The 21,966-nt window shown below is 38.0% G+C and overlaps 1 protein-coding gene across 1 annotated transcript in view; it reads left to right on the top strand.

The window, feature by feature from the left end:
• Positions 1 to 21,966, top strand: part of MYH15 (myosin heavy chain 15) — a 147,953-nt gene that overhangs the window by 54,063 nt on the left and 71,924 nt on the right. The window contains exons 17-25 of the mRNA XM_045501924.1: positions 1,937 to 2,004; positions 2,838 to 2,925; positions 5,769 to 5,886; positions 6,787 to 6,910; positions 10,518 to 10,654; positions 14,393 to 14,648; positions 17,807 to 18,049; positions 19,093 to 19,269; positions 20,973 to 21,118. Of these exons, the coding sequence (XP_045357880.1) occupies positions 1,937 to 2,004; positions 2,838 to 2,925; positions 5,769 to 5,886; positions 6,787 to 6,910; positions 10,518 to 10,654; positions 14,393 to 14,648; positions 17,807 to 18,049; positions 19,093 to 19,269; positions 20,973 to 21,118 (1,357 nt within the window). The remainder of the gene's footprint in view (positions 1 to 1,936; positions 2,005 to 2,837; positions 2,926 to 5,768; positions 5,887 to 6,786; positions 6,911 to 10,517; positions 10,655 to 14,392; positions 14,649 to 17,806; positions 18,050 to 19,092; positions 19,270 to 20,972; positions 21,119 to 21,966) is intronic.

Genomic DNA, 21,966 nt, shown 5'->3' with positions numbered 1-21,966 from the left:
AATTCAGACTTTTGCACAATGATACAAAGGATTTGAAGATACTGAGCCCACATTGCTAACATCAGCCACACAACTGGATTAATGCTAGCTACAGAGGGAAGCTCTCCATGATTCATAGCAAAAGTCACAGATTGGAAGGCCCCGAGCAGAGCCTTGCTTTCACATGGTTTGTTTGGTCCACACGGGTTAAAAAAAAAAAAAAATCAGAAGTTGCCATGTACACAGTTGGGTTTCCTTTTGTCTTCAAAAAGTGGAAAACATGGGAAAAGAGAAAAACTGGCCAGCCTAGATTCAGATACCCTTGTGGCAATGGGTGAGGTGTATCAGCTCTTCTTTAAGGGATGTGTGCTCTCATTCCCTAACCTTCTCACTGCCCTGCTGTCTCACACCCAGCTTCAAGTTAATTCCTGGCCCCATCAGGCTGATTTGGGACTCCTAATTGACATGGTCAAGAAATGGAGAGAGAATTTGGCACTTCCTGGCTTCATCAGCACATGATGACATAATTCAGGAGCGAGCCTGAAATCCTGTTGGCCTGCCTTGAGAAGAGGTTGAGAAATGAAAGCTATTGTATTTGGACCCTGATAATCTTCAGGCAGCACATTTGCCTGATTCTAATGGTTTCTAAAGTGCCCCTGAGCAGTCAGTTAGTGACTCCTAAGCTTACAGCTCCCAAATGGGTCATTCTCTGAACATAAGAGATCAGGCAGCGGTTCAGGCAGAGAATCAGAGAGGAAATCATCTTCTAACTCTTCAGAGCATGCGCTGTGTCCTTTGGAAGTAGAAAAGAAGAACTGTCTAGAATGTCTTTTTTGGGGTGATTTTTCAAGAACCTCCTGAAAATACTTGCCTGCATGTTTCTTATTCATCCAAACATTAAATTACCCATAATAACCATACTTTCTTCTGGGGACTCCAAGTACTTTAAATCAAAGTTGTAATTTAAAAAAATATATTAATAATGGAAGGTAGTAGTATTCTCTTTTCATAGATGGAGAAACTAATGTACAAAGAAGTCAAGTGATTCATTTGGAGGGCCTGGGACATGTCAGTAGGACATTAGTGATTAGGTTTTAGGACATCTGCTCCAGCACAGGTACTACTCAGGCACAGGGAAGATTTTGTTTTTCATGTTGGCAGCTGGCCCATTTTTTCCAGATTGCCTAGGGATTTTGCGCTTGTTGTTGCTGTACATCTTTGTGAGTTAGCACTACACAAATGTTTGTAAAACAATTTGGCTTAGCATAGATTCTTTTGCTACAAGAAAATGGAAATAGATGGTTTTTTATAAATTATAAAAGTGATGCATGGTGTTGCCAAAAACACAGACTATATGGAAAAATAAAAAGAGAAATGTAAAAGTTACCTATAATTTCATCTAGAGTGGTAGCAATTGCTAACATTTTGGCCTACACTCCTCCCAATATTTTTTATGTATATAGTCACTAATAATACAACTACACTGAAAACCATGTATAGATATCGAGGATCATAACACGCAAACTGTAACCTACTTTTTCTCTTAAAATAACTCCTAGAAATCCTTCTATGCCAGTAATATGGATCCACATCATCATTTTAAAAGGTCACAGTGTTTCATTGTATACACACACACACACACACACACACACATACACTCTCTCTCTCATAATTTAATCAGTCAATCCATTGATAGACATTTGTTGATAATTTAATTTTCTGCTTTGTTTTTTTGCAGTAACTAAACAATGCTGCAGCAAGTTTCTTCAAACAGTTGCCTATTTCCTTAAGGAAGAGCACTAGAAATAGACATTTGTGTTGAGACAAATATTTCTAAAGCTTTTGATAGATGTTGCCATATTGCTTCTAGAACTTGACGAATTTATACTTTCATCAACAGGGTATGGTAATGTGACAAGAAAAGAGCTTTTTAAATGCTTTCTTCTTCTTTTTTTAGCTCTACAGTTTGGGGAGAAGAAACGCAAGAAAGGAGTTTCATTCCAAATGGTTGCATCTCTGCATAAAGTAATTTTTAATTGCATCTATTCATATATTAACTACTTCACAATCTGCATATATTATTATTTATTTGAAATTTCACATCTTCAAATGAGGGCAAAGCATTTGAAGTTAGCCGAGTTGGAAAAGTTGAAGTCTATCTTGATATAAATGGTTTTTCCATGGACACTGTTGGTGCCCCACCTAGGACCCCTTTATCAGCCCTGCACCCATCTTCCAGCTGATAAGAATGTCAGCTCATAACAACTTACAGGTGCCAGGATTGCCACTGTCAAATGAGAAGCTAAGCTATGTCCTTACTCACCCCTGTAGACTCTGGCCCCTTTCTTGCCTCAAGGTAGGGACTGAGTGTGGTACAATTGGTGCATTTATGCTCAGAGCTTATTCAGGGATCACTTTAGACTTTGAATCCATATCATTGCTTTTTTCTTCCCCTATCCTACCCTAGTTCTCAAATAAACCCCTCAAACCAGAATTCCCAACTCAGAATCTACTTCCAGAGAATCTGACCTAAGAAGAATTTGCATACCGAAAACTTGAAAAACAGTTTATGTGTTCAACTCATTTTATTGCCCAGTCATAAATTATTGCTATCAAATTCAAAACAGGTAGATCTGATTCACAACAGAACTGTATCTGTCAGGTAAATATTGGCTTGTCATAGGAAAGAAATAATGTATGGTTTGGTAAGCAGGGAAAATGTTGAATTCATTATTTTATTGTTGATATGCATCTTGGCTTTACGATTAAGTTGATGGACTTGGAGACAATTGTGAGGTAGATTGGTGTTTTTAGTGATTTGCAAAGTGATTTTGTGTTTGTTATGGTCTCTATTTAAGGAAAACCTAAATAAATTGATGACTAAGCTGAAATCAACAGCACCTCATTTTGTGAGATGCATAAATCCCAATGTGAACAAAATGCCAGGTAAGAACTAGACTTCTTTGTAATCCGTACTGGGGAATACATTTGATTCAAGCTATGTTGAATGTCTTTTTTAAAAAAATTACTGGTCCCTTTTATATAAGAGTAGATTTCTGATAGTAAAATGAAAGTAAGTTAAAAGCGAGATCTTCAGAACTTCCTTAAGATTGCTTTTGAATTGAGGTTCAAGTGGACATACAGAAGGATTTCACGAATCCGACCCAACTGGGTAACATTAGAATGCTTGATATTAGCATTGAAATTCCTCCTTGAATTTCACACTAAAACCTGGATGAGCTTCTATGCCATTGTCTATGAGGGCAAAGTGTAATAAAAGGAATTAGATAATCACTGGAGGAATTAAGGTAGATATTTAGGCATAAAGGAGATTATTTGATCTGAATTATCTAAATTGACCATAAAGACAGTTCCTAAATCCATTTCTAATTGTTAAGAACTCCCTCCAGTCTTCCTTGCCAATAATAATATCTTCCTTCTCTCTACAGCACCCATCTCTTTAGCTATGTCTTCTGAGGCATGGGCAGTTTTTTTTTTTTTTAATGTTTCTTCCCCCACCCCAGTTTTATTGAGATATAATTGAAATATAGGACTACAGTATAAATTTAAGGTGTACAGCACAATGATTTGGCTTACATATATTGTGAAATGATTACCAAGTTTAGTTAACATTCGTCACCTCATATAGATTTTTTTTCCTTGTGATAAAAATTCTTAGAATTGATTCTGTTAACTTTACTCTGTTGACGCTTAACTTTTCAAATATACCATATAGCAGTGTTAATTGTATTCATCATGTTGTATGTTATATCCCTAGTACTTATTTATCTTATGACTGGAAGTTAGTGCCTTATGACCACCTTCGTCCAATTTCCCCTTCCTCACCCACCCCCTGTTTCTGGCAACCACACATCTAATCTCTTTTCCTATGAGTTTGGGTTTGTTTGCTTTTAGATTTCACATATAAGTGAGATCACACAGTATTTATATTTCTTTGCCTGACTTATTTCACTTAGTATAATGCCTTCAGTGTCCTTCTATGTTGTTGCATATGGCAGGACCTTCTCCTTTTTTATGGCTGAATAATACTCCATTGTGTATACATGTATATATGTATGTATGCGCACGCACACACACATACACACACACACACACACACACACACACCCCTCACCTTCTTTATCCATTCTTCCATCTCTGAACACTTAGGTTGTTTCCATATCTTGGCTATTGTAGTGGATGCTTTTTGATGAAAGGACAGCAGTAGGTGGGTGGTGGTAAATTATTTGTTTGTGTATTTAATTGCCCAAACAAAGTTTTTACCATTATTAACTACATGGATTGCTTTCCTTACATAATGAGTTTGAAGATTCTCAGACTTCTTTTTGGAATTACAGGCTCCTATATAACTTGGTCAGAGGCTGTCAGCTCAAAGTTATATGTGTGATACACACTTAAGTCTTCAGAGCACTAATCACCTTTGGAATATGTAGCCAGCCAGATGCTGCTGATTCTAATTTCTGAGGTTCTGTAGTATCTTGCATTTTTATTAACCTCCTGTAATTAAGACCCTAATCTTGACAGCCTGTGACCTATTTTGGGAAAGTGTGATACTAAACAATGATACTGCAGTTTGGGTTTTTGCAACACAAACACTTCATGTTCATTGACTCTGTATGTTTTTGTCTCATTGTTTCTTATCAGCTGGGTTTCTGAATGCATCTAGGGACACTGCTTCCATTTGGCAAGAAATCTAATTAGCTGCCTCTATTTTGGAGCAATTCTGTTACCTATTAGAGTTGTCTCCCATAGAGTCAACTCTGATTTTAGCAGTTATTTTCTTTTTTTTTTAAGTTATAAGACAAAGTCATAAGAAAAGCTTTGTGATCTAATCAAGACAGTTTTTCATATGTGCTTAAAGAGAATAGCATGATTGACCTTTTGGGGTCATAGAGGTCCACTTGTTCCCCTTCTTACAGATCATCTGTTTCTATCTATGAAAGGAATTAGAGTACAGGAAGATGAATATATGGCTTAGAGTTTATTTCTGTGACTTTGGACATAAACAGAGAATCATCTGGTTTCCATTTTTCTGACAATACTTTCATAGCCCTTTGTGTTAAGAGGAACACTACTTGGCTTCTTCCTGAAGACTCCTTGGAAGGCTCCTTGGAAGGTTTATCTAAGGCTTCTCTCAGAGATTGCTGCTGCAGCTCTAGTAGGGTTTCATCTGATAAACGTGGAAGTGATAGGAAGATGCTTATGCTATAGAATAAAACTTAGGTGCTCTCAAGATAGTGAGGAGAGAATGTAGGCTGGCATGTGCTCAAGTCTTTCGTAAATAGTAAACAATTTTGTGGCTGTGCTCATCTTCTCCTTTCTTTGTATTCCCCCTTCTTGTAATCCCTTTTCCTTCCTACTTGGAGGTGGCAGTTGCCTTTTGTGTTCTTATGCTCCTTTCTGGCTGGTTCTGGCCAGAGAATGGATATAATGCCAGCTATTTACAATTCTAGCAAAAATGTATTCTTTTTTGCCTTCTAGGTGTATTTGCTTATAAAAGTTGACAAACTGTGAGTTAAAAGGTTCATTCTGTGTTAAAGGAATTTTGAGTAAATCCTATTTTGAGTAAATCCTATTTGGAGACTCTTGCATGAAAGGATGTGTACTGTGAGTGTCCTCAGGCTGGGGAGTGAGTGAATGCCTACTACCTATTATGCAAAGAGCACAAAATTCAAACATTTTTAAAATCTCAAGATGCAGCAATTAGGACAAAATCTTGAGTAATAATCTTTTTTGGACACAGACTAAGCACGGCCCTTCTTCTTCAGGTATATTGGACCCTTACTTGGTTCTGCAGCAGCTGCGTTGTAATGGTGTCTTAGAAGGGATCAAGATATGCTGTGAAGGTTTTCCGAACCAACTGTTGTATGCTGATTTTAAACAAAGGTAAACATATACATCCTAGGACCCAAGGAACCTAAGGCATTCTGCTTTCCTCTCTTCCTGAGTGTTTAGGCATGCATTGTTTGTTTGGTTGATGTCCTCCAGACTACAGATCGATGTGTTTTGGTGGTGGTGAGATATATGACGACAGAGTTCCATTATTACTTCCCCTTAAATCCAACATCCATGTAGCTGTAATATCCTTAAATCTCTATTAACGGATAATAGACCTACATATAGAAGAAATATATACAGAAGAAAGACATGGAGGCTGAATTGAATTTCTGAAATGTTGTATGTACTTAATCGTAGCTGGCTTCCAAGTAGGCTGTTGCTTTACTAGCAAGCCTGTGAAAGAAAGGAAGCCAGCAGGGTGTGTGGCAGGCCGCAGGAGAGGCATTTTTGCTACTTCCTAAATTCCAAAAGTGTAAATTATAGGTCATCAAGCAAATTTGAGCCAAGTATGGTAGAGTAGAAAGAGTACCTGTCTCAGAATTAAGAGGCATATTTCTAGTTCTCTGCCAGCTCACCATTAGGGTGAAGAAATCTTGGAAGAGACATTTAATGTCTCTGCTTTTCAGTTTTCTTACCTGTACAATAGAGATACTTAAGCCTGGCTCTTTCTCTCCCTTTGACTCTCAATCTCTCCTTCCGTCTGTAACTGAGCAGAGAATCAAATGATGTTGTCTCTAAAGTACTATAAAAATACACACTATTATGCCAAAGTAAGGTTTTATTGCTTGTATCCTCATTATTTTTTCCAGGAGTTTTGCAAAAATTGAACATATTGATAGGAGAGGTACAAGTCTGTACCTTCTTTACCTCACTTGTCCAAATTATTCTTCGTTTGAATCATATGACCTCTCTGATCCCAGGACTTATTCGTTATCTATTTTAAATTAGGTACTGCATCCTGAACCCCAGAGCCTTTCCAAAGAGTAGGTTTGTGAGCAGCAGAAAAGCCACTGAAGAATTACTTGGCTCATTGGAGATAGACCATATCCAGTATCGCTTTGGAATCACTAAGGTAACAGAAAACTAGGAAGAATGCATTTGGAGAAGAGTGGGAGGAAAGAGTGTGTATCTTAAAATAAAATACCCATGAAAGTGCAATGATAAGGCATTCTACAGTTCTTGTGACCGCAAATAACACAAATAGAGCTTGGTTGAAAGTGGAAACTTCAACGCTATTTGGGAGAAAACTCAATGTTTCTTAAACCTCAGTCTTGAGTACATTTGCATTTTTATAATTATTCATTTAAGTAAGTTTGGGCCAAGATATAAAATATTGAATTAACCTTGCTGTGCTAGAAAATGTGCATCGACATCAGAGCTAGAAGAAGGTAAATCAGCTTATTGGAATGAACTGCTTGTATGTGTGTGAATTGGTTTATTCACAAGTACTCTTTTAGGGAATTAATTCTAGGAGACTATATGAGTAATTAAAAATGTTTAAGTCCCTGGGTGGTCCAGTCAGCTAAGCGTTTGACTCTTGATTTCGGCTCAGGTCTTGGTCTCAGGATTGTGAGATGGAGCCCCACGCTGGGCTCTGTGCTGAGTGTGGAGCCTGCTTAAGAATCTCCCTCTCCCTCTCTCTCTCTCTACCCCTCCACAACTCACTTTCTCTCCCTCTCTCTCTAAAAAAATAAAATAAAATAATGTTAAGATCAACCCCACTATCTAAAAAAAATTAATCCAAAATTAAGTCCCTTAAATGTAGTTTGCTAAATTCTGTCTGATGTTAGATGATTTTGGAATAATCCACATATTATGGGAAACTTCTAATAGATTTGGTTTTAGTTGATGGTCAACATCAAGTTGTTCCTAATGACATCCACAGAAGGACCAAATTGTTAGAAGGAGAATTGGAAGGTCTAGGGTAAAGAGCTCACAGAAAAAGAACTCCATTAGGACATGATTATAAAATGTTAGTCGACTCCCATCTTTTGAGTTCTTGAGAGTCTGTTTCTGGTGTTCATTGTTTCTGCTGATTTCCACTACTGGCCTCTTGCTTCCTTGTGTGCTTAGTTATTTTTGCTGTATACTACTCATCTGGACTAGGACTAGCATGAGTAAAAAGAGCCTCCTAAAGCACAAAATTTGAGAAGCACTCACTATTAAGGTTATGTAAGTACTGACTTATACAACCTTAAAAGTGAGAGCTTCCTTAAAATTGTGTCTGACACCTCACTCACCTCATCTTGACCATTACTAATAATTCTTGAAAAAGTGTATGTGGACTCATTAATATCGAAGACAAAGTGAATTCTCTGGAGTAGAGATCAAAAACTTTGGTATAAGGTCCATCTACATGGACTATTTTTTATATGTTAAAATGGTTTGAGCAATCCCTATCAAAATAACACCAGCATTCTTCACAGAGCTAGAACAAACAATCCTAAAATTTGTATGGAACCAGAAAAGAACCAGAAAAGACCCTGAATAGCCAAAGTAATCTTGAAAAAGAAAACCAAAGCTGGAGGCATCACAATTCCAGACTTCAAGCTGTATTACAAAGCTGTAATCATCAAGACAGTATGGTACTGACACAAAAACAGACACTCAGATCAATGGAACAGAACAGAGAACCCAGAAATAGACCCACAAACGTACGGCCAGCTAATCTTTGACAAGCAGGAAAGAATATCCAATGGAATAAAGACAGTCTCTTCAGCAAATGGTGCTGGGAAAACTGGACAACAACATGCAGAAAAATGAACCTGGATCATTTTCTTACACCATACACAAAAATAAACTCAAAAAGGATGAAAGACCTAAATGTAAAACAGGAATCCATCAAAATCCTCGAGGAGAAAGCAGGCAAAAACCTCTTTGATCTCGGCCGCAGCAACTTCTTACTCAACACATCTCTGGAGGCAAAGGAAACAAAAGCAAAAATGAACTGTTGGGATCTCATCAAAATAAAAAGCTTCTGCACAGTGAATAAAACAATCAGCAAAACTAAAAGGCAACCAAACAGAATGGGAGAACATATTTGCAAATGACATATCAGATAAAGGGTTAGCAAACAAAATCTATAAAGAACTTATCAAACTCAACACCCAAAAAAACAAATAATCCAATGAAGAAATAGGCAAAAGACCTGAATAGACACTTCTCCAAAGAAGACATCCAGATGGCCAACTGACCCATGAAAAAATGCTCAACATCACTCATCATCAGGGAAATACAAACCAAAACCACAATGAGATACCACCTGACACCTGTCAGAATGGCTAACATTAACAACTCAGGCAACAACCGATGTTGGCAAGCATGTGGAGAAAGAGGATCTCTTTTGCACTGCTGATGGGAATGCAAGCTGGTACAGCCACTCTGGAAAACAGTATGGAGGTTCCTCCAAAAATTAAAAATAGAACTACCCTATGACCCAGCAATTGCACTACCAGGTATTTATCCAAGGGATACAGGTGTGCTGTTTTGAAGGGGCACATGCACCCCAATGTTTATAGCAGTGCTATTGACAATAGCCAAAGTATGGAAAGAGCCCAAATGGGATACAATGGAATATTACCTGGCAATCAAAAAGAATGAAATCTTGCTGTTTGCGACTATGTAGATGGAACTGGAGGGTATTATGCTAAGTGAAATTAGTCAGAGAAAGAAAAATATCATATGACTTCACTCATATGAAGAATTTAAGATACAAACAGAGGAACAGAAAGGAAGGGAAGCAAAAACAATATAAAAACAAGGAGGGTGATAAAACATAAAAGACTCTTAAAAGAGAGCAAACAGAAGGTTGCTGAAGGGGTTGTGGGGGGGGGGGATGGGCTAAATGGGTAAGGGGCATTAAGGAATCTATCCTGAAGTCATTGTTGCACTGCATTGTATGCTAACTAACTTGGATGTAAATTAAAAAATAAAAATAATAAATTAATTAAAAATGGTTTGACATTTTAAATGGTTGTTTTTTAAAAAGAAGGGGGCAGAGTAAGAGGTGAGGAAGGAAGGAAGAAGAGGAGGAGGAGGAGATGAAGAAGATTCTTTAGATCTATGAAAATTCTATGTGATCTATAAAGTCCAAAATATTTTCTATCTGGCCTTTTACAGAAAAGTTTGCAGACCCCTGCCTGGCACTTCTGAACACTGCCTGGCTGAGTCTAACTTAAAACTTAAACCAGGTTCCCTTGACAACCTACACATTATTAACAGATAAGGAGAATAGTCTATGTTCTTTTTACTTTAAGTTTGTTTATTTATTTTTGAGAGACAGTGAATTGGAGAGTGGCAGAGAGAGAGAGAGAGAGAGAGAGAGAATCCCAAGCAGGCTCTGCAGTGCAGAGACTGATGGGGCTTAAACCCATGAAGTTGTGAGATCACGACCTGAGCCGAAGCTGAGAGTCAGATGTTTAACTGATTGAGCCACCCAGGCACCCCAAGAATAGTCCATATTCTTAAGGAACCAAAATAACCACAAGATTAAATAAAATATTTTCTGCAAACTTTGAATTTATAAAATCAAACTTTCTAGAATGTGCATTTTACCCACTGAGTAAAACTTGACAAGAAATACAACTAATCAATGAGTATATTAGTTTATACAGTCATTCATTAGACATTTAATAAATACCCATTGTGAGTGGAAGTAATATCTGACTTATTTCTTTTAGGTGTTTTTAAAAGCTGGTTTTCTGGAACAACTGGAAGCAATGAGAGATGAGAGACTTTCTAAAGTCTTCACAATGTTCCAAGCCAAAGTACGGGGCAAATTGATGCGAATCAAGTACCAGAGGATTCTGGAAGAGAGGTATGATATCACTACCCTTCACCCCCACTGCTAGAGTAGTGATGTACCTAAATCAATGTGACCTTATCTCATTGTCTTATAATAGGTCAAGGTAAAGAACTGCAACCTCTGCTTATGTGGGGACATCACTTAAAAATTTTAAATCATGGAACACCAAACAGAGCACAAAGGGCTTTTATTGCCTTATCCAACCAAGTATAAACATAATTCAGGTATTTCTTGTATTGTTTCCAGCCTTCCCTTTGGAGGGATTCTTTATAATCAAGGAAGTCTGGATCTCTGAGGATGGTGTGACTCACATTTCGTAATAGAAGCAGACCTGGAAAAGTTTGCATGCCTCCCACAGTCAACTCTCAGGAAGTTTGCTGCAGAGTGGGGAGGTGTCCTGACCCCTTTCCAACCTCCCCTGGGTCAGAAACTATGGCTGTTGGTGATATGTAATCCTAACTCTGTTACTTCATTTCAAGCAGCCTCACTAGGGACATTTATCACATTTGGACACTAAGGTATAGGTTTTGTCTAATAGAACCATGGAAAGCAAGCTTGTAAAATCTCCAAACAAAGGGATTCTGAAAAACAGATTCTACAATTGTTGCATTTATTTTTTCCATGGTGTAGTTTACCTTCTGAAGACAGGTCCACAGGTCTTGGTATAACTTGTTTAATTGTCAGTGTTTTAATTCCTTCTGTTTTTCCTAAGAAGAAAAATATCATTACATGGTGATACCAAAGATATTAGAGAGACCTCTCCTCAGAGTCTTTTGTGACTCAGTGCTTGGTATGGTATGGGAGTTTGGGGATTAGAAGACATGGCTTCTAGGAGTAGTTTTGTGAACATGGGTAAAACTCTTAATTTCTATATAGTTTACTTCCTTCATCTATAAAATGAGGTCTTTACTATTCATTCCTTCTAAATCATTGGATGGCTTTTAAAAAATTATTATAAAATGTTTCAAATACACAAAAAATACAGAAAATATTCTAATGCATACTCATGGAGCTTATCATCAAAGTATTTCAATTCCTAACATTTCATCTACAATTGCTCACAATTAAAATATTTACAAAATTAAAACCCCTTGTGTATTTCTCCCTTGATCGAGGTCCTATACCTAGTTTCCCAGATCCTGAATTTGTTTTATGATTCCATGTTTCATTAATGTTTAATATATAAAATATATAAAGGTATGTTTTCTTATCTTTAACCTATTTTTCTATAGTTGCTCAAAACATTTAAAAAAATAAATTAACAGATACAGTTGAAACCCCTTGTGGATTTCTGCCTTGATCCAAATCCTACAGGGATATATAGATATCCTTAAAAAATTATGATTTTACATGTTTTCAGTATTCACATAAATAATATTCCATATATTATCCTTAAATTTGTTCTTTATATTTGGAACTATTTTTGAAACTTTATTTATTTATTTATTTATTTATTTATTTATTTATTTATTTATGAGAGTGTGCACAAGCATGAGCAGGGGTGGGCCAAGAAAGAGAGAGAGAGAGAGAATCAAGCAGGCTCCATGCCCACCAGAGCCTAACTCAGGGCTCAGTCTCAGGACCATGAGATCTGACCTGAGTAGAAACCAAGATTCAGACACTTAACCAACTGAGTGAGTCACCCAGGCACCCCTGAAATTTATTAATGTTTATAAATCTAGTGCTAGACTATGGAGTTTAAATGCTCTATAGTATTCCATTGTACAAATATATCATGATTTATTTATCCATTTTCTAGCCCAAGTAAATTTAACTCATTTGTAATTTTTGCTATTAGGAACTGCTCTGTAGTGTCGTTTTTATAAATATCCACTCCTGCATGTATGCAAGAGTTTCTTGAGTGCAGTATTACTCAAAATGCTGGTTCATGCAGTGAGAGTTTGTTGATAGCAGCTGGTGAAGTTCACACTTTGAATAGCTTTCTCTAGGGTATGAATTATTAGACTTTAGCTTACACACAACTCCATCTTCATGAGATATTGTCAAAATGCTTTCCAATTTACTCTTCACCAGAAGTGTATGAAAGTCTCATTGCTGTGTATTGCTACTAACTTGCAGTATTTTGGACTTCAAAACTTTTACCAATCTTTGTCATATTTCTTGCTTTGGGGAAAGCTATCATTTCCCTTTTAAGATGATGTTTACTGTAGATTTTTTCTTTTTGTAGGTATGATATATTGTGTGGAGGACATTCATTCCATCCTATTTCATTAAGTGATTTCAACAGTAAAATGGTTAAATTTTTTCTGTATCTAATGAAATAATCCCATGGTTTTTTTTGTCCATTAACCTATAAGTGTATTAAATTATATTAATAGATTTTTTAAATGTTAAGAGAGCTTTATTTCTGAAATACCTTTTTCATATATTGATGGGTTTGGTTGTAGTATAATCATAAAGATTTTTGCAACAATGTTCATGAATAAGTTTGGTCTGTAATTTTATTTTCTCCTTCTGTGTTATCTGACTTTGGATCAAGATTACCTTAACCGTGTAAAATAAGTAGAGAATGTTTCCTCTTTGTAAAACATGAAACAATTTATTTTGATTGTCTATTCCCTGAATGGTTGGTAAAATTGCCTATAAAGCCATGTAGATCTGGTGATGGGTTTTTTTTGATATATTTTTATAATTTTGATTCCATTTATTTAACAACATAGGTCATTGAGATTTTCTATCTTCTTGAGCCAGTTTAGATGAGTTTCTTTAAAAAAATAAAAGTACATGGGGCGCCTGGGTGGCGCAGTCGGTTAAGCGTCCGACTTCAGCCAGGTCACGATCTCGCGGTCCGTGAGTTCGAGCCCCGCGTCGGGCTCTGGGCTGATGGCTCAGAGCCTGGAGCCTGTTTCCGATTCTGTGTCTCCCTCTCTCTCTGCCCCTCCCCCGTTCATGCTCTGTCTCTCTCTGTCCCAAAAATAAATAAACGTTGAAAAAAAAATTTTTAATAAAAAAAAAAATAATAAAAAAATAAAAAATAAAAAGTACATTTCAGAGTGCCTGGGTGGTTTGTTGGTTAAGTGTTCAACTCTTGGTTTTGACTCATGTCATGATCTCGCTGTTCCATAAGTTTGAGCCCTCCATTGGGCTCCACGCTGACAGCATGGAGAGTGCTTGGTATTGTCTCCCTCTCTCTCTTCCCTTTCCCCTGCTCTCTCTCTCTCTCTTTCAAAATAAATGAAAATAAACTTAAAAAAAATTCCCAGAGTAGAATTTTTTCTTCATCCTGAGCCCAGAGCAAATCAGATGTATTTCTCTTTGACATCACTTTGTGCCAGTGGTGAATTTTTAAATTTTTCTTTTCATTAAGGGTGACATTCGTTGAAAGTCTCAGCCTGTCTCTTTATCCATATGGGTATAAAAGTATAAATCCCTACAATATCAAAACTAGATCCCTCATTCCATGAAGATGGCCAAGGTATACACACATTCACTTTTTGTTAAGGTTTTTTTGATCCCTCTTTCTTTCTTTCCTCCTTTAGGCTCAGTGCTCATTGAAAGGATGTAATGGGAGTATTTGGGGGACACCTAGCCCACAATATTGCTAGCCCCAGAAGTCCTCATAAGGCTTTTGCCAGAATCAAATGAGAGCCCAGATGTAGAAGTGCTTTGAAGACTAATGAGAATTTTTAATGACTCCTAAAAAGATATGCTTCTTAAGGATCTTAATTGGGAAAATAACTCTCATATAGCCTGGGTTGACTTGCTTTTATTCTTTCTCTTTTGATTTAGGGATGCACTTCTTTTGATCCAGTGGAACATAAGAGTGTTCATGGCTGTGAAGAACTGGCCCTGGATGAGGCTCTTCTTCAAGATCAAGCCTCTCGTTAAATCTGCTGGAATGGGAAAGGAGATGGCTGCTCTGAAGGAAGAGCATGTGCAACTGCAAAAAGCCTTGGAGAAATCAGAATCTGAGAGGGAAGAATTGAAAGCAGAACAAGTCTGCTTCATCAGGGAAAAGAATGACCTGCTTCTTCAGCTGCAAGCTGTGAGTGGCCCCACCATTTGTTCTTCAAATCAAGTTTTTAATTAGAGTCTCTTGTTTTGCAGGCAGTGTTCACTTGAGAAAAATGAAGCATGTGCTTTTCAAAAACTATAGCATTTCACCAAACACAATGGAAATACTTAAAGAGACACCCTGTTTCATAGTGAAATGATTTCGTTGGCAGGATGTCTTTGAAAAGGGGACAAACTATTAGATGGGTTTTAACTACATTAAAGCACCATAATCTATCACAGGAGCCAGGAAGCTCTGGGTCTTAATTTAAGTTTTGTATGTAGCTCCATACAAATCGAATTTGCTCCATTAGCAAATCAAAAGACAGGATTTAGTAGATCCCAAGAAAAGCTTTACTGAGATCTTCAGGATTATTGCAGTATGTTTCTAATCGGTTTTCCTGATTTTGGTTTCTCTACTTCCCCTTCCCAGTCTAAATCAACTTTACTCATCAGTCCAATTCTTAAAAACATCAGCTCTCGACATTGGCTTTGCATCAAACTTATTGGTGGAGCATTAAAAAAATAAAAAGAAAGATGCCTAGACCCCACTCTCAGATATTTTGATTAAGCAGGCCCTGCATGAGTCCAAATAATCTATATGGGTGATTCTGATATCCAGTTAGGATTGAGAACCGTAGCTCTGTCTTAAACAAACAATATGTTGCTTTTCTGATGAATAAGCTTCAGATACTGCAAGATGTGTGTTGTAGACTCCAGACTCCTTTGAGCCTACATCTCCAATCTGATGCCAGTGTGCCCTTACTCGCTGCCTTTCACATTCCTCTTCTCTGGCCACTGGGACTGCTGTTATCCTCAAACATCCCAAAGGCAGGGATGAGATTTTATCCACCTTTATTATATTTTCCACCCCACTTAGCACAGTGCTAAGTTAAAAGATACCAGGTTCCACTACAATTATATACAATTTATAATACAATTCGTACAATACAATTACAAAACTTTTTTTCCTGCTTTTTTTAACTTAAGTGGAAAGTAGGGAAAATTTAGTAATTTTAGACAGACCCAAGTTATTCTTTTATTTTGGGGCTATGCTATTCATCAGTGTTCTGATAGGCCATATTTTACATAAGAATTTCACCCAGACCTATATTTTTGATACATATTTAACATAGCAGTAGTTCCAGAACCTTAGTGCATTTCAGCCTCACCTGGGATGCTTGTTTGAAATACAAATTCCTGGGCCCCACTCCAAACCTACTTTAAATTCATACTGTGAAAATTACAGTTTGTAAGATCATGTTTTGTGTGGCTCAGGGGAGAGGCAGCTTTGGATGAGATCTGGCCTTCCAGTCTTCATCATTCTTCCTATGAACAGAGAGCATGGCCAGTGCTACCTAGGCTGGTACGGAAGATAGAAATGGACCCCACTCATGCAGGGGGTGGTAGGTAAAAGCCTTAGATACATGATAAAGGATCAGCGTGGGGAGCATGGGAAACACATTCAAGCCAGTTCCTGGGAAAACCCAGGAAGGCTAAGATGAGTTCAAATTGTAACTGAGATTTTAAGAGTTGACAGAGCTATGAAATATTTTATTATTCACTTTTAAGGGACACAGCTGAACACAGTAGGGATCAAAGAAAGAAAGATTCTTATAAAATCATTTACTTACTCAAAATACCAGCAGAAGTGAGTGAACCCATTCCAATCAACATCCTGAATATGTGAGAGAAGAACTGCCATCAGGGAGAGGATGTTCCTACTGTTAGCCTGACATACCATTGCTCAGTCGGCCCCCAAATCCTGCCGTCATGTTTAATGAAGGGATCAATGATGGTCGATTGGACTGTCTTCTTCATTCAGTGATGATGACAGATCCAGTACACATACCGGATGGAATAGAGTGAATAGCTTTCTGCTTGTCGACCTGGTATGAACTAAGATCAAATGTTCCCATTATTTCCCAAACATTGGAAGCTTCTCTGATCTGCATGGACTCTTCCTGCTTTGACATTTTTGTTTTGTTTTTAATTTGTCCCTTCTCTTTGCTCCTCAGTGATGTTGGAGATTTACTATTCTATGCCTTCCCCATCTGTGCCTCTTTGGGCACCATTTGTTGGGCAGATGGCCATTCTCTCACCAAAAGTTAGCCAGAAACCAATGGTCTAGAATTTTGTCTTTTTTTCTTGATCTGAGTTAATGAAACAACTTATGCAAGGCACATGGATGGTTAATAAGTTGTCCAAAGTGGTGTATTGTAAAGGATGAATGAGGTCTAGAGATGGAAGACAGAGATGTATGTGAAGTTATGTTGCAATGACACCATGGTAATTAAGAACTTGCTCCCAAAGAAAAGGTTTTATTTTGCCTCAAACAGAGACAAATTAGAGAGGTTAAAAGTTATAAAACAAGTTTTGTAGCAAAAAGACAATTGACCCCTTCATTTTTTTTTTTTTTTTTTTTTTTTTTTGCTTGACCCATAACACAGGAAGAATGGGTCACTCCATGAGAATTGGAGACAACACATTTGAAAGAACAAAAGGAAAGGCTATTTTACACTTGCTATGTGTGACTTTTAGAATTTACTCTGGTAGAACATTGAGGAAAAGATTTTCACTGGAAGCAATTGTGAAATCTAGTTAGTGACTTGGAAATAAAATTTATGAATTCTAAATTCAGCCTATAAATAAAAAATACACAACTACTTGTTAGAGGATACCTATATGTATTAAACAAGTGCATCAGGGCACTTATAATAATATAAATCTTCTAGTGTCTGAGGGAACACTGCTTTCTTAAAAGACTGTATTCTGAGCAGGTATCAACCTCAACCTCTATGCCCATGTGGATGCTTCCAGAAGCTGTGATTTAAGCAGTACACCACTGATTTTTGGAGGCATGTTATCTCCTTTAGGCCACCAGGATTCTATTAAGTGCTTTAGAAGAGGTAATCTAATCTACTGAATGGCCCGAAAGATCAAAAGCACCTCCAAGCACCAGCAACTCCTCCACTTCTCAACAATAGGATCAGGGAACTGGGAATATTATTTCACCTGCTGAGGAAAGGCGGGTGAAAGTGCTGGTCACAGGGCAGGCAATTATCTCTTTGCTATGCGTTAAGCAGCATTTTCGCCTAGCTGATAAATTATTTCCAGCTGTTGGCAACAATTTTCTCCTCATCATGGCAGGAGCAAGAGACCCTGGCAAATGTTGAAGAGCAGTGCGAGTCGCTGATTAAATCCAAGATCCAGCTGGAGGCCAGAGTCAAGGTGCTGTCGGTGCGGGTGGAGGAAGAAGAGGAGATAAATTCCGAGCTGACTGCCAGGGGGCGGAAGCTCGAAGATGAATGTTCCGAGTTGAAGAAAGAAATCGATGACCTGGAAACACTATTGGCGAAGTCACAGAAGGAGAAGCGTGCTACAGAGCACAAGGTACTTTTTCTATAATGTTAGGGAGGCCTGGATGCCCCAATCCTACTCCCTGTCGGGTTCCGGCACCAGACTTGCTCGGCTCAAATTAATTAACACGATGGCCTCCAACTTTGCAGCAGTGGGAGTCAGACTGGCATAAAATGAAGTATCTGATGAACTGTACTGTCCCCATTCAAATTTCCAATTCACACTTATGGAGCCCCACTTAATTTTCCAAATGATACATTTTCACTTGTTTCAATCTTATTACATCTGAAATCTAATAGAAAGAGCAGAAGGGTTTCATTGGGCCTCTAAGTATCCTTTTTGGGAAAGAGAGCTAACATGATACCGTTTACTGAAAGGTGACTCGGGGGTATGTCTGAACCCCTAGCTCTGCCATTAATTTAAACTTTGACCTTGAAGATGTCACTTTAATTCCAGTTAAAGACTTTTAACGTGCTGTCCGCTTCAGTTGAGGGTTTTAACTTGTGCATCTGTGTATGGATTGAAACTAGCTGAGGACTCTGTACCAAACCTCTGATAAACAACTGGTCTCTAAAATGACACTGTAATTTTGGCAGATGATTAAATAGCAACTCTTGTGCCATTGGTTCCCTTTCATAAAAAGCACGTGGGCCTGATACAGCCAGCTTCCATTTTTATGTATTTCAACAGCTGGAATGCTTCTTTCATTGCCACTGTCGGGATGTGAGATACCACAAGATTCCTACGTGCCCCATGAATACTCACAAAACTACCTTTAGTGGTGTTCTTGTTATATAATAATATGACACTCTAAAAATGGCATCAAATGAGCTATCCTGATAATATCTGATTAACCTGAATACCTCATTCCCTAACTGTGTGTGTGTGTGTGTGTGTGTGTGTGTGTGTAAGAAAAAGTGAATTTAGAGTTTTTAACAGTATATTGGGAATTTGGTTCTTTATGACATTGGATACCTCCTGAGACTATACTAGAAAAGAGAGAAGATGGCCATTAGCATTATGTCCACCTTCCCAGTGGAAACTCTAATGCTGCTATCATTGTTGTCTTCCCATAGGTCAAGAACCTGACTGAGGAAGTCGAGTCTCTAAGTGAGGATATCGACAAACTTAACAGAGCAGCCAAGGTCATGCAGGAGACCCATCAGCAGACCCTGGATGACCTACGCACAGAGGAGGAAAAACTCAGCAGCCTGAGCAAAGCCAAGGTGAAGGTGGAACAGCAAGTAGATGAGGTAGGTAGTGTACTATCTAGCTAGTTTGCTCCCCACATGCATACAAACCTCTGAGTTTTACTCAATTTACTTGACAGTTTCGGAAAAACTTTGTGGCATGGCTTGTTTCCTTAATATTTGGAAACAGAGGTTTAGTTTTTCTTAATGTACACTGAACCACTACAGTAGAAGAGAAGCCCCAGCATGTAATCTGTCAGTTTTTAAATGCAACCTTCATACAACCCTGGGCAGTGGGAGAGCACTGAGATGAATTATAAAAGGTTATCCCTGTAAGTGACTGAGTTTTCCTCATAGCTCCCACGGAAACTGGTGTTTTGCCTGACGATATGCTGGTTCTCTGTTTGACATGAGGTTGAAAGATTAGTTTCAAGGCCCTGTTGTGTCTCCAGTGGTGTGCTGAGATTTATTTATAATTGAAAGATATGTAAATCACAAGCTGTGTTCTACCTACACTTTGGTAAAATACTTGTGAGATTCTAAAGATGGTGTCCGTGTTCTGCCTCCAAACACCCTGTGAGATGAAGATATTTCAAACCACTCTTAATGGTTGCCTCACCATTCCTCCTACCCCCTGCCCCCTGCCCCACTGACATAGCATATGCATTCATTCTCTTATTTGTCCCAAAAGCTTAGCCTTTATAAAATTGCTAACAAGGGTGGTCTGGTTTTATTTGCATTATTTGCTTCTTTTTCCTCATGCTTTTCTATCAATTTCCTCTATTACCTGTTCGTTGTTTCAATTCTCTTCCCATTTCCACTGCTGGTGTGTCTCACAAAGCCTCAGTATAAGGATTTATTGTGTGTGCGTGCACTCTCTCGCTCATACACATGCACACAATTACTTGTTTTCTCCTGGAGTTTATCTACTTTCAGGTTTTTACATACTCCTTCCAGAAATTCTCCCACCTCCTCCCATTTGAACTTCGTATATTTTGCTGGTTACAGGAAATAGCTTCTACTGCTGAAAAGTAATCATATCAATGATCAAATAGACATAGTGTAATTGTTATCTAGCCTCCTGCTAAACCAACCTTGGTATTGTTGACAACACTAATCCAGACAAAACTGGAATGTTCTGACCACCTCGGTGGGAAACGAGAATATGACATAATCTTATGGACTAGAAGAGGATACTGAGGTGGTAAAGAAGGTATAGAAATCATGTCATGTGAGATGTGTTCGAAAGGGTCTGTGATACTAAGTTGGGAGACTCAGGAGAGCTGCCTAACATTCATAGATGATCGTGTGGAGACATATTTGCTAGGTGCTGCTCCAGGGAGCAGAGTTTAGACTCATGAGAAGAATTTACTGAGAACATTTTTGGCTTCTTATGAAGAAGCACTCCTGAGTAAATGGACTTACCCACCCATGAAATGAACTGCTGTGTGAAGAAGTGGGCTTCCCATCAGTGGGAAATAATCAAACAAGGCCTCACTGGTTATTTATTATTGGTTCCTTCCTTAAGACCCAGTCTCATATTCTTTAATCTCTAAAGTTGTCTTTCATCACCGTAATTTCTAGATTTTTTGTTGTCCTAGCGATGCATGCAATATATATTTTTAAATATCTACATAACTGGGCGTCATTTACATAATCTGTGCATGTATTTTTCTTTTTTTCCAGAAGGTAAGTGTTAGTGAACACATCTAGTGAAGTATAAACTTTACGTATTTATTTGGCTAAATAATTACTCCTTTTGTCAGCTTGAGGGTGCCCTTGAGCAGGAGAGGAAAGCGAGAATGAACTGTGAAAGGGAAAAGAGCAAACTGGAGGGCGATCTGAAGCTGAACCTCATGAGTGTGGAGCACCTGGAGAGCGGCCAGCTGCAGCTGACAGAAAAGCTGAGGAAGTAAGTCACCTCGCTGTGGACGCGAGATTCGGGGAGACCTTATATTGGAAGGAATCGCTTTCTCATGGCACTTATCCTCATGACTTCAGGGCCAGATGTCTCAACACCTGACTGGGAAGATAACAAGCCTAGGAAATGAATTTTTTTTTTTTTTTTGCTGGACTTTATTATATGGTTGTGAAAAGAGAGTAAATGCATAATCTAGTAGAATATGACTGAGGAAGCATCTGACTAGCAGATTGGAAAGAAAGGTGTAAAACCTATGACTTGTGAATTATTGAAATTTGAGGCTACAAGTCCAAAAATAAAAATGGCTCCCTTCTTTTACTCATGATGAGACCAATGGCATAAAAAGTAAAACAAAAAAAAAAAACTAAACTAAACAAAAAACCCCAAACCCTTTAATATGAAGTTCAATATAGCCTTTGATCTCTTTGAAAAAAGTTTGCCAGATATAACTTCATTAATATGTATATAGCTTTTCTATCAAGTAATTTACAATCTAAATATTAAACCTTAAAATTGAAAGCAAAACATAACAATCAAAATTAGCAAAACTTTCAGCTCACATGAACTCAAGGCAAGGTGGCTTCTCAGTTTAGTTTTACTGCTTAGTGAAATGGACTTTCTCATCTTGTCTCTTGTCATCCCCTGCTGAGCTAGACTTTCTTCTCACCATTAGGGATTTTCAAGTTATTGCGAAAAGATAAAATAGGAGAGAGAAACAGTGAGGCCCAAGAGTGAGGTAAGGCCAGGGTAAAGCTGGGAACAGGTCCATCACTGGAGCCACAGGAAAGAACACAGTCAAGTGAGCATCACTGAGCTTCTGGTTTTTCTGTTTGTCTACA

The sequence above is a fragment of the Leopardus geoffroyi genome, chromosome C2, assembly GCF_018350155.1.
Source record: "Leopardus geoffroyi isolate Oge1 chromosome C2, O.geoffroyi_Oge1_pat1.0, whole genome shotgun sequence".
Taxonomy (NCBI): Eukaryota; Metazoa; Chordata; class Mammalia; order Carnivora; family Felidae; genus Leopardus; species Leopardus geoffroyi.
The sequence above is the reverse complement of the archived record's forward strand: the minus strand, read 5'-3'. Positions and strand labels throughout refer to the sequence as shown.